The following is a 13,263-nucleotide window of genomic DNA, read 5'->3' as shown; positions in this document are numbered from 1 at the left end:
CGAGTCGACCGAGCGGCAGTGTAACCGCTACACTGCCCGCTCCCCACTTATACACGAGCGCACACGCGCACCCCACGCAACACAATCCAAGCGCGGTCTCACCGGGCTCGTTCCCAGTCGTACTCCCCCCCCCCCCTGACTTCCACCCCACCTCCCTCCCACCCCCCGCCTGGATCTCCACGCTAAACCCCACAGACTCCGCCACCGCCAGGGGAAGAAACCGACTTCTGGATTAAAGTCCGAGAGATTTATGCCACTTAACGAGCTGTGGGGGCCTTTCTCTTACCCGGAGTGAAATCTCAACGTGCAGGTGGTGCGGCAGAACGCTCGTCGGCTCGAACACCCCCGAGGCCCACTTGGGTGCGGGTTATTCCTTTCGTTGCTTTGGATTTCATTAATTCGTTATTATATTGCAATGATTGTTTTTCTTTCACGATCACACGGTTATTATTTGGAATGAGGTCAATTTTCCGCTCGTCGATTTGACTAATTGCGGCAATTTAGGGTGGAGATTCGGTACAATGATTGGTTCTGGTTTTCTTCTACATTTCAGTGACTGTAAATGCCTCTAGTGGCTGCACGGGTTCACGTCAATCCATTACTATAAACTAAAACTACTTTTTATTTTACCAGGTAAGGCCCCACTGAGCTATACAGCTCTTCTTCAGAAGAGACCTGGCCATAAATGATAGCTCAACGAAGTGGCTTATTACGTGGAAATTTATAGCAGCCAAATACTCTAAAAGCATGTTTCTAAATAGGGAGAGAAAAACCGGAGGACTCGGAGAAAAATCCACAAGACCATGGGAAGAGAGACACTGCAAACTCCAAATAAACAGCCAGGCGTCAGGGTAGGGATCGAACCCACGACCTCCTGCAAACCAGGCAAGGTAGTTAACATCTCGCCATTGAGGCACCCCTTCGGTTACAAAGATGGTGCTATAATAGCTCACGAGAGAGTAAGTTTCTTGAAACGGGCAGAGGGATTTTTATGCAGATCTTGCGTGCAAAAGAATATCGTATAGCCCAGGAATGCAGCCACTTATCGGACTAAGAGGAAGCTCCAGATGTCACACTCGAAGAAGTAAATCCATACCCTCCGCAGTGCAAATTAGAGTACAACACACAAATCCAAAAACATTATTTCTTAGACAGGCTTGCACTGTGAATTGATGCGAGGTTCCACATGGTATTATTATTATTATCAGCAGCAAGTGGCAGAGAGTAAATGGATGAAACAAATGTTGAGCAACCCCCTTCCTGTGGGTGTCAAGGTGCCATATTCCTACTCTTAGGCTTTTTCGGTAAAGTCACGTGACTTTACCGAAAAAGCCTAAGAGTTATGCATCCTTGCAGTAACGAAAGCTTCAAATCTAGAATGCCATATTCCTGGCTTGCCCACGAACATGCAGGACAGCACAGCATGGACTAATCTCCATCTTTCCCTTCTGCATAGGATTAAGTGTGTCCCCCTCGCACATGTGGGTTCCGGAATCCGCACACATGTATTATCACTCTTTGATTGGTTGAAAACACTTAAATGTGTAGAGGACTGCAGAGCTTGGGCAAATGTTGGTAGTGCTGCCCACACGGCCTGGCAACTTGCCTTCCACCTCTTGTCTGTGGTTCCTCAGTGATCGCAAGACATGCAATTTGCACTCATGACAACGCTGTATAAAACTAAACATGATTCTAATCATTATAATAAGATCACTTCACCGATATGCCAGCATTTAAAGATAATTATTATAAGATCGCTCCACCGATATGCGAGCCTTTACAGATTAAAACAATACGACGTCTACGTGATGAACAAAATGTACCAATATCACGAGACTGGTCGTGAAGATTTATAGAGCACACCGCGAAAAATATTTTCCTACCATTTTATTTGCGAACATTTCGTCTCCGATCGATGGCATTTTTCTTTTTGGCACTTGCCGCAAGTGAATATGTTCCCATTAGAACAAACTTTGGAGAGGAGAGTGAAAGAGGAGAGTGAGAGAGAGACAGAGCGAGATGAGCGAGAGGAGAGTGAGAGAGTGAGAGACAGAGCGAGAGACAGAACGAGAGGAGAGATACGGGGATGGCCCGTGAGAGCCGGCGGAGAAAATGTGCCCTGACTCCAGACGCAGAAAAAAAACGATAAATAATTCGGTGGGCCAGAGTGGACGCGTTAGGCCGCGTGAACCGGCGGCCAAACGAGATTCTCATTTTCAGGCAGGGCGAAGAAAAAAAAGAGCTGGAAGGAGAAGATGACACTTCCAGTTCACCGGTTTAGCGTCGTTAGCGGGAGGTCACCGTGAATATTGTCGACGAACACACGGCGCAGGTGAACGCAATCTCGGAGAGCCGCATACGCATCACATTTTTTTTTTTCATTTTACTGGCCTGGGGAGTACGAAAGCCATGACCGACCCTCCCCCCCCACTGCCACCGCCCCCTTATGAAAGAGTCATCATCTCTCGAAAAAAGTCATTACCTTGTAGACTAAGCCCACGGTGGGCAGATCGGCTGCAGGCATCAGCTCGCTGTAACGTTATTGGATGAGCTGTATTTCATAGGTCTGCCTCTGCCAGTGCCCATTGTAAGTTTGGCGCGCGTATAAATACATGCGGGGAGCGCGGCAAAAATGTTATGATGTGACATAGAGGTCGTAATGCATCTGAAACTCAACCGCAATTTCCACACCGCCGTGCGTGGACATTTTATGGAATAATTTTGGAATTGTATTTTTTTCATAAAAAATGTTTGTGTGCGTGTTAAGTTTATGTTGTCCTTCCCCCAGCACCTCCGATAAGCATGGTTGGCTACGTACGGTGCAAAAAAAGTTCAACATACGTACTATATTATAGTAAGTAGAGGCACAAGGCAAGGCTGCCCCCTACCCCCACTACTATTTAACCCGGCCATGGAGCCCTTCGCTGAGGGCATCCGGAGCAGCCAACAGATTATAATCAGGGGTAAGTTGTGCAGCAGTGGGAAATAAAATTAACTAATATGCCGACGATATCCTCAACGACTTCACTGACACGGACAACCTCAATCCATGCCATTTTGGTCCGAGTGGGGGGTATGCGGGGGGGGGGCGTCGGGATTACGAGCTCAATGTAACTACATCGTAACTCGTGCCCGTCGCCTCCCTGTCCCAGATGCCCGTGGTGCCCAACCCATACGTACGCGTCAAACGACTGATGTTGTTTGACACGTGCTCTACCAGGCTGGTCAGGTTGATGTCCTAATGCAATTTGAATTTAAACATTTATCTAATATATTGAAGGGGGGCCACAATGTGATCTTCCTCCCCTGGTATGCAGGATGTTGGGATGACGGACGCTTGTGTTGCGCCCGAAACGTCGTGATTCAATTTATTCCCGAAAGAACCAAAGAGTAAGGATGTTGGGGGTTCGATCCCGACCCTGGAGCCTTTACATTTCGACTTTGCACGCTCTCCCCGTGATCGCGTGGATTTTTCCTCCGGCTCCACCGGTGTTTCCCTCCACATTTAGACACACGCCCTTCGGATTACTGACATTTATTTTGCTGCTATATTTTGTGGTGAGGTCACTTCTGATAAATACGGTAATAGCTCAGTGGGCTTTACCTGGTAAGGTAAAAATAATTGTTTGGTTTTAATTCTATATTTTTAACTGATTTGTTTACCTTTCGTGTTTATTGTTTGTTTATTGTTGTAACGCTCTGAGCCCATAGGCCCTACTGGACATCTGTAAAAAAAAGAGCTTTATAGCTCATCGGATTCCTCCTGCAGTATAAACATTACGATTCTGAGGTTGATGAAGGTTGAGGGTGGCAGAGGCAGGGGCTGGTCCAGATATCACTCGCCATCGATGTTGGCTATTGCCCGGAATAAACCTCGTGTAAATCACTCGTGGTGGGGCAAAGTGTGGGTATAGCACGTGTCGCTTGCCGTGGGGGTCTTAAAGCCCCTCCACCCAAGTAGGTGAACTCTGTCTGCAGAGGGATGGCCAGTTTTGTCAAGGTGTCAACCTTCTGCGTACGTAGCCAACCGTGATAATTTTCCGTCCTGTAAATCATCCGTCCTGCCTTCGACATAACAACCGCATGCAACGAGATGAATAATTCGCTTCGTTTGTCCAGGAAACCTTCGGCGAGAGTGTGACATTTTCACTTGTAATTTTTTTCCACGAGGATCTTCCGCCGTTGGGATGTTTGGCCAATTCCACGAACGGGGTCACCGCATTTGCCTAACTTCTCGTCCAAGGTTGACAGCACGGAGGCGTGGAATTGATTTGTTGTGTGTTACCGTGAGTTAACGTGGCATCTCCATCCCTGTGACTCATGTTGGGCTGTAGTGATGCAGCAGCGGCAGCATGCCTCGTGCATGAAAATGAACAGACTTTAACTCTTCATTCCCTCTGAGCGTGTTCGCCACTTTGTTGTGCAGGTCCCAAGCTCAAGTCGTGTGGCCACCCCGGTTAATACCGTGGGTGTATTAACCGTAAATAATGTGTCATGTGCTTCTCTACAGACCGATGCACACATCATCAACGGAAGCATGGGCAATCCACAGTCGTACCATAGTGGCCATGCAACCCGAACTAAGGACCATATAGTAATCTCACAAAGACACGTAGAGATACGCAGAGACCGACAGAAACCCACAGAGACACAAAGAGACCCACAGAGATACAAAAAGACAAGCCATGGTGCGGCTGTGGCCATGCAACTCACACACTGGAGTGTGTATTAAACCGCTCTAGTCTGGCACTTCTTCAAGAAGTCTCTCTCTCTGCTGCAGAAGCCCTCCCGTCGTGGCCAGCGGAGCTCGACATTGCCATTTAGCTCCTGAGAAACACCCTGCCGCCGCCATCACTCGCAAGAAGAGAATGTTCCACGTCGACCGGTGGTTAGCGCTTCGCATTGACAAAGGTGGCACCTGGGAATGAACGATCGGGGAGTGCGGTGGGGGAGGGGGGGCGTGGGAGGGGGCGTGGGAGAGGGTGCGTGGGGGGGCGTGGGGGCGGCGTAGAGGGGGTGTGGGGGGGTGGCAGGGAGAAGGAGGAGGGAGGTGGGGGGGGCATGGGAGGGGGGCGTGGGGGCGGGGGTGTGGGGGGGGCGTGGGGGGGGGCCGTGGGGGGGCGTGGGTGGCTGCCGGGGGGGGGGGGTGGCGGGGAGAAGGAGGTGGGGGTGGGAGTGTGCACGTTTGCTCATTGGGAATGGCGCGTTAATCCGTGAGCTCAGCTCCAGGTCCCGCGTCCGTTAGCGCCGCACTGGGCGCCAGCGCAACACCCACGCGTGATTTGCCGCGGCGAAGAAACGTCAAGACGCACGCGGCGGCGCGACGGTGCTCACCGTCAAAGAGTTTAAAACTATTAACGCCTAATCACGTACGGGGAAAAATATGTAATTACTCGCAAGCAGAGCGGTGCGTGTGCCCGGGTAGGGTTGTAGTCAAGTTGTAAGATTTTTTTTAGCCGTGCTGTAATGAGGCCATGATGGTACAATTAGTGAAAGGTAGTGCTCGCAGGAGCGTTAATATTTTTGTGATAATAGTCATGGAGACTCAGTGAGGCTTTCTTGGGTAGGCAAGTCCAAATAAATAACGAAGTATGATCACAGGGATGAGCTACTTGAACAAATGATTGTCTACTGGAGGCTGTGTGAGCACTATCTTCACTCAGTCGGTCATTCACTCAGCCAATCGCTACGGGGATACCACAAACCAAACTGGGCTTGCCACGTGCATATGTTGTGTGTGCACACCCGTCGACTCAGCCTCAAATGAGTACGTGGCGCGGTGTGTAGTTAACATCACCACCGGGGAGACAAAGGCGGTCCGGCGTGGTGCTGGCCACCCACCCCCCTTGTGTCCCGTGCCGCTCTTCATAGGTGCTCGATTACAGCACTTGCACCCAAGTCTGTTCAGGCTACACGGGGAGGTGGATCGGGGGGGGGGCTCTTTGTTTTTGCAAACTCGGGAATACCAACAATGCGCCAACGCCGCTTTGGCGGATTATAATAATATCGTTATAATATTATTATATTGAAATGCGGCGTTCCGGAGCAGCGACGACGCTAATCGCGGAGCGCCACGAACGGGGCTGCAGCTGCGGACGATTTAACGGGGGCTCGTTAACCCCCCCTTTTGTCGCCTGTCATTTATATTACGGATATATACAAATATATAAAATATTAAATGTATTTTGCAAGAGCCTGCTAGAAAGAGCGAGCGACGGGGAGATGGTGGGGGATTGGGGGAGTTACAGATATTCCGCGGACGACGATCCCGAGGCCAGTTGCCCAAGGTGTAGGAGAAATGGATGGGCACGGTGGTTGGGCTCGCTGCCCTCCTACCCACGTAGGGAGGGGAATACGATGGCAAGAGAGCGGAGGGGGGGGAGAGAGAATATACTGAAACCGAACCGGAAATTAAAGTAACGTGCAAGCGCCGCTTGTAATTTTTAACCGGCTACATAATTAGCGCACTGCCCTTCTGCACAAATGTGCCTCTCCCTATTGTGTGTTTTTTGTTCGTGTTCATTTTCTCTGTGTTGTCAGTGCCACCCCAGGGGTGCGTGGAGGCTCAGGCCTGGAGGCCCCAGGGCGGGATTCTGCCACTTGGGGGTGCCCCATTAGACGGTCACCTTTGTCCAAAATAAACTGACAATTCAGGCACTCATCCTCCTCTCGACAAAGACCAACAGCCACGGCCTCTTGGTCTCGTCAAGGAGCATAAACCGTCACACGAACTCCACTCATACTCGCAACGGCTTTTGGATGGCCATCAAATAAAGATGGTCACTGTATCGCGTGCTTTCAGGTGCACTTCTGCGGCCGTCTGGAAAGCTCTTCCTTCCGATATTAGGAAGCCACTGGAGCTACGAACTTTTAAATAATATAGATCGACAAACTGATTTCTTTAAAAATGCTTTTTGTGTTAAGTTTGTTGTCCTTCCCCCACACCTCCGATTAACGCGGTTGACGATGTACGGTGCGAAACAAATTCAACATACATACAATTGTTGTTTACGGAGTTCCCGGGACGTAAAAAGTTGTGATTTTTGTCAGTTGTGTAATACACCATTTAAGATAATGCATTTACCCGTAATTTTCCCTTCTTCGAGTCTTGTGAGATATATTTCTTCGTTCCGATTTTTTTTTTCAAGTCCCATTTGTTTTTTGTTCCGCACAGCTGGCGGCAACTCGTGACGTGACATCAACTTGGCAAGATGCACGCAGCGTCCGCCGGCGGCAGACTCGTAATTCTCGAATGGCGATTGTTGTTGTTCAGTCTATTTATGTATGAGTCCATTTGTGCGTGTAACTCTATGTGTGTGTATCAATGGATTTGCGTGTGTAACTACATGTGTGTCTGCCTTTTTCGCCCGGGCAACGCCGGGTAATAACCGCTAGTTCTCAATAAGTACCGTCTCGCCTCCTCACAACCCCCTCCCCCCACTTCCCTCATCTTCCCCTCCTCTATCCACGCTCCCGATCGCTGCCCCCTACGCTATTCGGGCCGTGAGCCAAGCCACCTTTCCCCAGTCCCTTCCCCGGGGGCACGTGGCCTCGGGGGGTTTGTCGCTCGCGAGCTCTCCGTAACCCCCATCCTCCACGTCGCTCGCACTCCGTACTGGGCTCTCGTTCAATTAAAAAAAAACGAGCGTAACAAAAAAAAACATAATCAAGTACCGTCTCATCTCCTTCCTCGATAGAAGCGCACGCTCCTGCGGAGACATTCCTGTTCAACAAAACGCACCTCCGATTCCCGCACCTCCGATAAGCACGGTTATGCGACGCACGGTGCGAAGGAAGTTCAACGTGCGTACACGCGTACGGACGTGCGGCCGCAAAAAAACAACAACACGGCACGGCAATTGAACACGTCGTCCATTGGGCACCAATTGCAGTTTTTTTGCAAATGAACCCCGAGTTCTGGTCAACTAAATCTGTCTCGACGTTGTTCCGTCGCGGTCCGGCTGCGAGCGGCCCACCGTCGTTGGCGTCCTAATCACAGCCGCTGGTTTCAGCGTCGCCATAACCGCGTTCGGTAAAAAAAAAAATGCTATCCGTTAGCCGAACACTACAGTCCACGTGAGAAGTGGCCGAACGTTTTGACTTCCGCTCAGCAGGTGCTTCTTAACCTGGGGTGCACGCACCCCCTGGGGGTGCGAGACACGGCCAGATGTTGTTTAGAAGGTAAATCATAGAAATACAAATTAGGCACGTAAGTACAACTACTTCGTTTCATCAAACGTAGGTATTTATTAAAATTCTAAGTTTTTGTAATGATTGAGAACCAAAGGGGTGCAAGGCCGCAGTAAAGGTTAAGCACCACTGCGTTGAGCCTCCCAATTCATCATTTCATCGCGAAATTAACTATGAACCTCGTTATGCTTTACCGTGGCGCACGATGGATAAAAGTACTAGAATTCCGATATGCGTATCTCCACACACGGATAAAAAAAAGACACGCGGTGTTTTAGCCCATCGGCCGATTGGCTCTGCATGGCAACATTGTGCAGCGGCATTTTTGTTCCAGCAAGAGAGAAAAACAACTTTGGTGTGCTGTCGAAGACCTTCTTGGCCTCGGCAGCAGAGTCGTTCTTGATTAACAAATGCTGCCGGGTTTGCCAAGATGTTAATGGAAAGAGCGCTCCATCGCAGCGATGGGTCCTGAAGGTCAAAAAAAAGGTCCTGAGTCTGCTTGCTTAAACAAATGCTGCTGGACAATATTGATATGGAAAGCCAATCAGCTTAAAGACTAAACGCATTTTTGCTTATACGTGTAGTGACATGGAATGGGTCACTTTGGCGCATAGCGCTGGTTGCAGGCAGAGAAAGGGAATCTGCAGTTGGGGCAGCCCTGTCTGCCAGCAAGTCACGTGATAAGCCCGAGAAAGGGAAGTGGGGCAAAAGGTGACAGAGGGGGCACGTGAGGTAAAGCCCAGGAACCTTCTAGTAGGTTCTAGGAGGGAGGCGTGGCCGAGGGCGGAGCGAGGCCACGCTGGGTGGATTAAAGGGGACCCCGAGCGAAGGTGTCGGGGCTGTTGTTTGGAGTGGAACCGTCGTGCTGCTGGAGTCTACGTCACCGTCTTCACCTCCTCGGCGTTGTTGGTCAGACAGCCTGTTAACTGTCCTGACCATAGTGTAGTTTACTCCTTGTACCTATGAAGGCTGTAATAGATAGAGTGCCTCCGACAACTAGTGTCTCTGAGTGTATCACTACATACCAATGGAGATACAGAATGGGGTTTCTGCCCATATATATGCTATGTCCCATAATGCTCAACGGCAAACCATAAATTACGGACAGCGTATCGCCAGTATAAGTTAATCGCACGACTGATAGACTTTAACTGAGAAGCGCCATTATTTGCCACAGGAGAGCCACACTTACTCATGGCTTATACCGGCTCATTTGCCGACGCGACGAGGCTGGAGTTTGCCTCCACGGCGGAATCGTTTGTCCAGCGTCAGCGACGGTCTCGAACAGTTTATTTTTTATTTTTTATTACGTCGTTCGCACCGACGGCCGGCACCGACGGTCCCTGCCGGAGCAAGCAGCGTTCGGCAAGCAGAAAGCGTCGGCGACAAAATGCCAACGGTACAAACAGGCGATAGAGACACAACGCAGGGCAGCAGACACATGATGTGCAAGGCAAACACTGATGATTAACGCGGAGCAGATACCGCTGTGTGGGGCTTGCAAGCTGCGGGTCCCACCGATGGCAAACAGCAACATTTTGGGTGCGCGGATGGCGTCGCCGGTTCCGCAGCGGAACTCGGCCGACATTCAGCTTCGCTTGGCAATGCGATCAGAGCGTCACCACGAGGAGAGTGGTCACGTGGCAGTAATTATTATATGTTGTTGTTGTTAAGATCGCCTTATTCTCCTCATCAGATTTCAAGTTGTGTTGCCGAATTCCAAGTTTGCGTTCGTAACCTCTTGCGGCGAGCACTGTAACGTCGCCGCGTGCCAAAGATCGACCCCCTGGGTAAATTGACATCGCAAAGCTACTTTTATGAGGTCCCACCAATTGCAACCTTCCCCACCTTGCTAGGTGGTGGCACGTTCGCGCACACGCAGCCCCCACTTTCGAGGCCGGTGGGAGTCTTTGAGCAATCTAGGTGAAAAGCTTGAAATCCTGGAATATGCTGCGGAGTTTTGGCACGAAAAAACATCTAATTTAACGCGATGGATTTTTTTTTGCTGATGACATAACCTCGCTACACTTGAGAACCCAGGTTTTAATAATGGATGGCTGAAAGCAGGATTTATACCCCAGGACCCCAGCGGTGCCATCTCCCCGCTTTGACATCTGTGTTAGCCCCCCGAGCAACCGAACTTCCTCCACTTTCACAGTTCCCAATTTCTAAAACTGACTGGTCGACAAAAACCCGATGCTGCTGTCATCTCGCGAGACCCGGCAAGCAAATAAATCTGCCCGATTGCACGTAATCACTTTCAATGTTTTGCGACACTTGTTAAGATATGTTTCTTTGTTCATTTAAATCATTCAGTTCATGTTGTTGTCATGCATCGAATCAGCTTTCACTGCACATGCATTAACGTCGATGTGATTGGTTGCAGGCTTTAGTCAAGCGGGGAACCGATGGGATCATGAACTTCATTTAACAACCTTTTGCTCACTTTGCTAATGATGTGACACAATCCCTAGTGTGTGTGTGTGTGATTGTGTAATGAATATTGCGTATGACAGTGTGTATGCAATCCCCCCTTGCGTGTATATTCCCCGACCCCACCCCCCCAACCATTTTCATTTTATTGCACAGCGGTCTTGAGATGCAGTCACATTTAGACGCTCCGCAGATCGCGATTGTAATTTTCTATTGTAACGTTATCTACATTAATAAGCGGCGCCCGTCGCCAGAGAATCAGATGCGCGTGGGACAATGAGGACATCCCAATGCATAGCGGATGTTATTAGTGTTCTTATTAATGCTGCATTACAGAGGCTCGGAGAACCGGACTAAGGCTCACCGAAGAATCTCAAGGTTCGGTGTTATTGTCCGAGACCAACTGGGAAAAATGAATCTTTTACCATTCTTAGGGGTTAATTTTTGACGCCTGAGACTCAGTGAGTCACGCTCAGGCAGATTGAGAATGCTTAGAGCTTGGTGTTAATTGGGGGTTCAAGACCCAGACGAAGGCACCTTTGGGATTCTCGTTGCTCAATGTTAATACCTGAGGCTCGCAGAGAAAAAGCATATCATGGTTCAGTGTTAATGCCCTAGGTTCAGAGAGGAGAATGTTTAAAAAAGAAAACCGGCTTAGTTTGTGTGGAACCACCTCGTTGTGTGTTGGAATGTATACATTCACTTCACGTGGCCTCAAAGTGCACCTAGCCTGGCACACGTGCTGTAGTGATGTCACCGCCACTTAGTGGCGAACGGTAGCTGTTGTGGCCGTTGTTGTATATGCCACCAACATAAGTAAAGGTGCAGACCCTGCAATTGCTCGCTCACGCCACTGCTGGCGGATGGGTCTCCGCCAGAAGGATCATTGGAGGATCCCTCTGGAGGGTATTTGGCCTACTCTTCCACATTAATAGGAGTACAATAACACCCCCCCCCCTCCCCCCACACACACCCACACTTCCTCCAGAGAACCGTCAAATGAGCAAAGCGTTGTTAAATGAAGTCTTTGCCGAGCTCCGTTATCACGGAGGCACGGCGCGGGCAAGCGTAGGCGCGGGCAAGCGTAAGCATCAACGTGGACAGAGCAGGGGATGGAGGTGAGTATTGGATTAGGGGGGGGAGGGGGATCCGGTGAGTGCACTCACTCTGTCTCCTCTGTGCGTGCGACAGGGAGCTCCCAGCATTAAAGGCCGACTGAGTGTGTGCCGCAGAGCCGTGCCTGGGACTCGACTGTTAACAGACACAAACGCACAGACACAGTGACGCGCATACACACAGCTGCCGTTAACAGACATCAGCACACACAGACACGGTGACGTCCTGTTATCAGACGCAAGCACATACAGACACGGTGACATACCGTTAACAGACGCAAGCACACACAGACACGGTGACGTCCTGTTAACAGACGCAAGCACACACAGACACGGTGACGTCCTGTTATCAGACGCAAGCACACACAGACACGGTGACATACCGTTAACAGACGCAAGCACACACACACACAGACACGGTGACGCGCACACGCACTGCTACCGGCAAGCAACAGTGCAGGAGGGGGTTAGACGGGCGGACATAAGCAGGGTTAAAGGTTAAAGCACAGCAGCAAAGTATCCCATCACAAAGTATGTTAATCACATTCCTCTCGCTCTATGGTTAGTACAACACACAAGTTTGCAGTGATTATGAAAGATTGTTTGTCTCATTGAAATTTCATGTTAAAAAAAAAATATATGTTTTCATCCGAAATGCATCTTGACTGTGCCGTCAGCATCATTTCACGAGACAACGTCATCCGCTCGGATCTCTCGCAGGGCACTGAAACCCCTTCATGTTTGCAGGGCCCACGGAAGCAGATATCACAGAGCTACATTCTAGGAACCCTTCAAGTGACGCCTCGTCATCCACGCACAGCAGAGGGGCAGCGCTTTCCACCCGCTCTGCGTGTGAAAGTGATGCTCGCCATGTAGTCACGGTGGTAATGACATTCTCACAGCTGGAATTCATCCATTATATACAAGAGCAAAATCAAATTGAATTTGATGGTTCTCTTTTGTGCAGTCCTCAGTGACCGGGCCTGAGTGTATCAGCTCGTTACACTTTGAGAAGCCGATTTAATCACAGCCAGCAGCTCGGATTAAACCCGAGGATCTGAGCGCTACCGGCCCAGCGCTCTGATCTCCGAGCCACCCGGCCACCTCACGAGAGGTACGTCATTTTTAAAGGGGTCCCGGCCATTCCACGACTTAAGTCTCCTCGCAGCGCCGTGGCAGAAGCGAACCATCAAGAGTTCCACGGCCTGGCGCGCGAGCGATGAGGGCAGAGCTGCAGCGGGGTGCCGCGACGAGAGAGAAAGCATTGCGGCGATAAAAAAGCGCTCAAGGGGGTGACGAAGGTCGGCGAAATTTGGCGGAAACCTCCGGATGGGATCGCAACTAGGGGCGACGTTTGCCGAGCGGCGGCGTCGGCGGCTACTGCTGCGATGGATTGCCGAGTGGGCGCGTGGCGGCGTTTTGGGTGCAAAGTTCACGACGGGTCACCTGCACAGGAGCTCCATTTTTTGTTGTTGTTGCCATTTTGTCATTTTTCTTTTCTCTCTCTCTATCATGATTATATTCC

The 13,263-nt window shown here is 50.2% G+C and overlaps 1 protein-coding gene across 3 annotated transcripts in view; it reads right to left on the bottom strand.

Moving 5' to 3' along the window:
• Nucleotides 1-13,263, bottom strand: part of LOC144946474 (uncharacterized) — a 365,431-nt gene that overhangs the window by 52,037 nt on the left and 300,131 nt on the right. Inside the window, exon 10 of one of the 3 annotated variants that reach the window (XM_078875375.1) lies at nucleotides 11,790-11,874. The exons of the other annotated variants lie outside the window; for them this stretch is intronic. Within the exon in view, the coding sequence (XP_078731501.1) occupies nucleotides 11,790-11,874 (85 nt within the window). The remainder of the gene's footprint in view (nucleotides 1-11,789; nucleotides 11,875-13,263) is intronic. 3 annotated transcript variants of the gene reach the window in all.

This window comes from Lampetra fluviatilis, chromosome 41 (assembly GCF_964198595.1).
Source record: "Lampetra fluviatilis chromosome 41, kcLamFluv1.1, whole genome shotgun sequence".
Classification (NCBI taxonomy): domain Eukaryota; kingdom Metazoa; phylum Chordata; class Hyperoartia; order Petromyzontiformes; family Petromyzontidae; genus Lampetra; species Lampetra fluviatilis.
The sequence above is the reverse complement of the archived record's forward strand: the minus strand, read 5'-3'. Positions and strand labels throughout refer to the sequence as shown.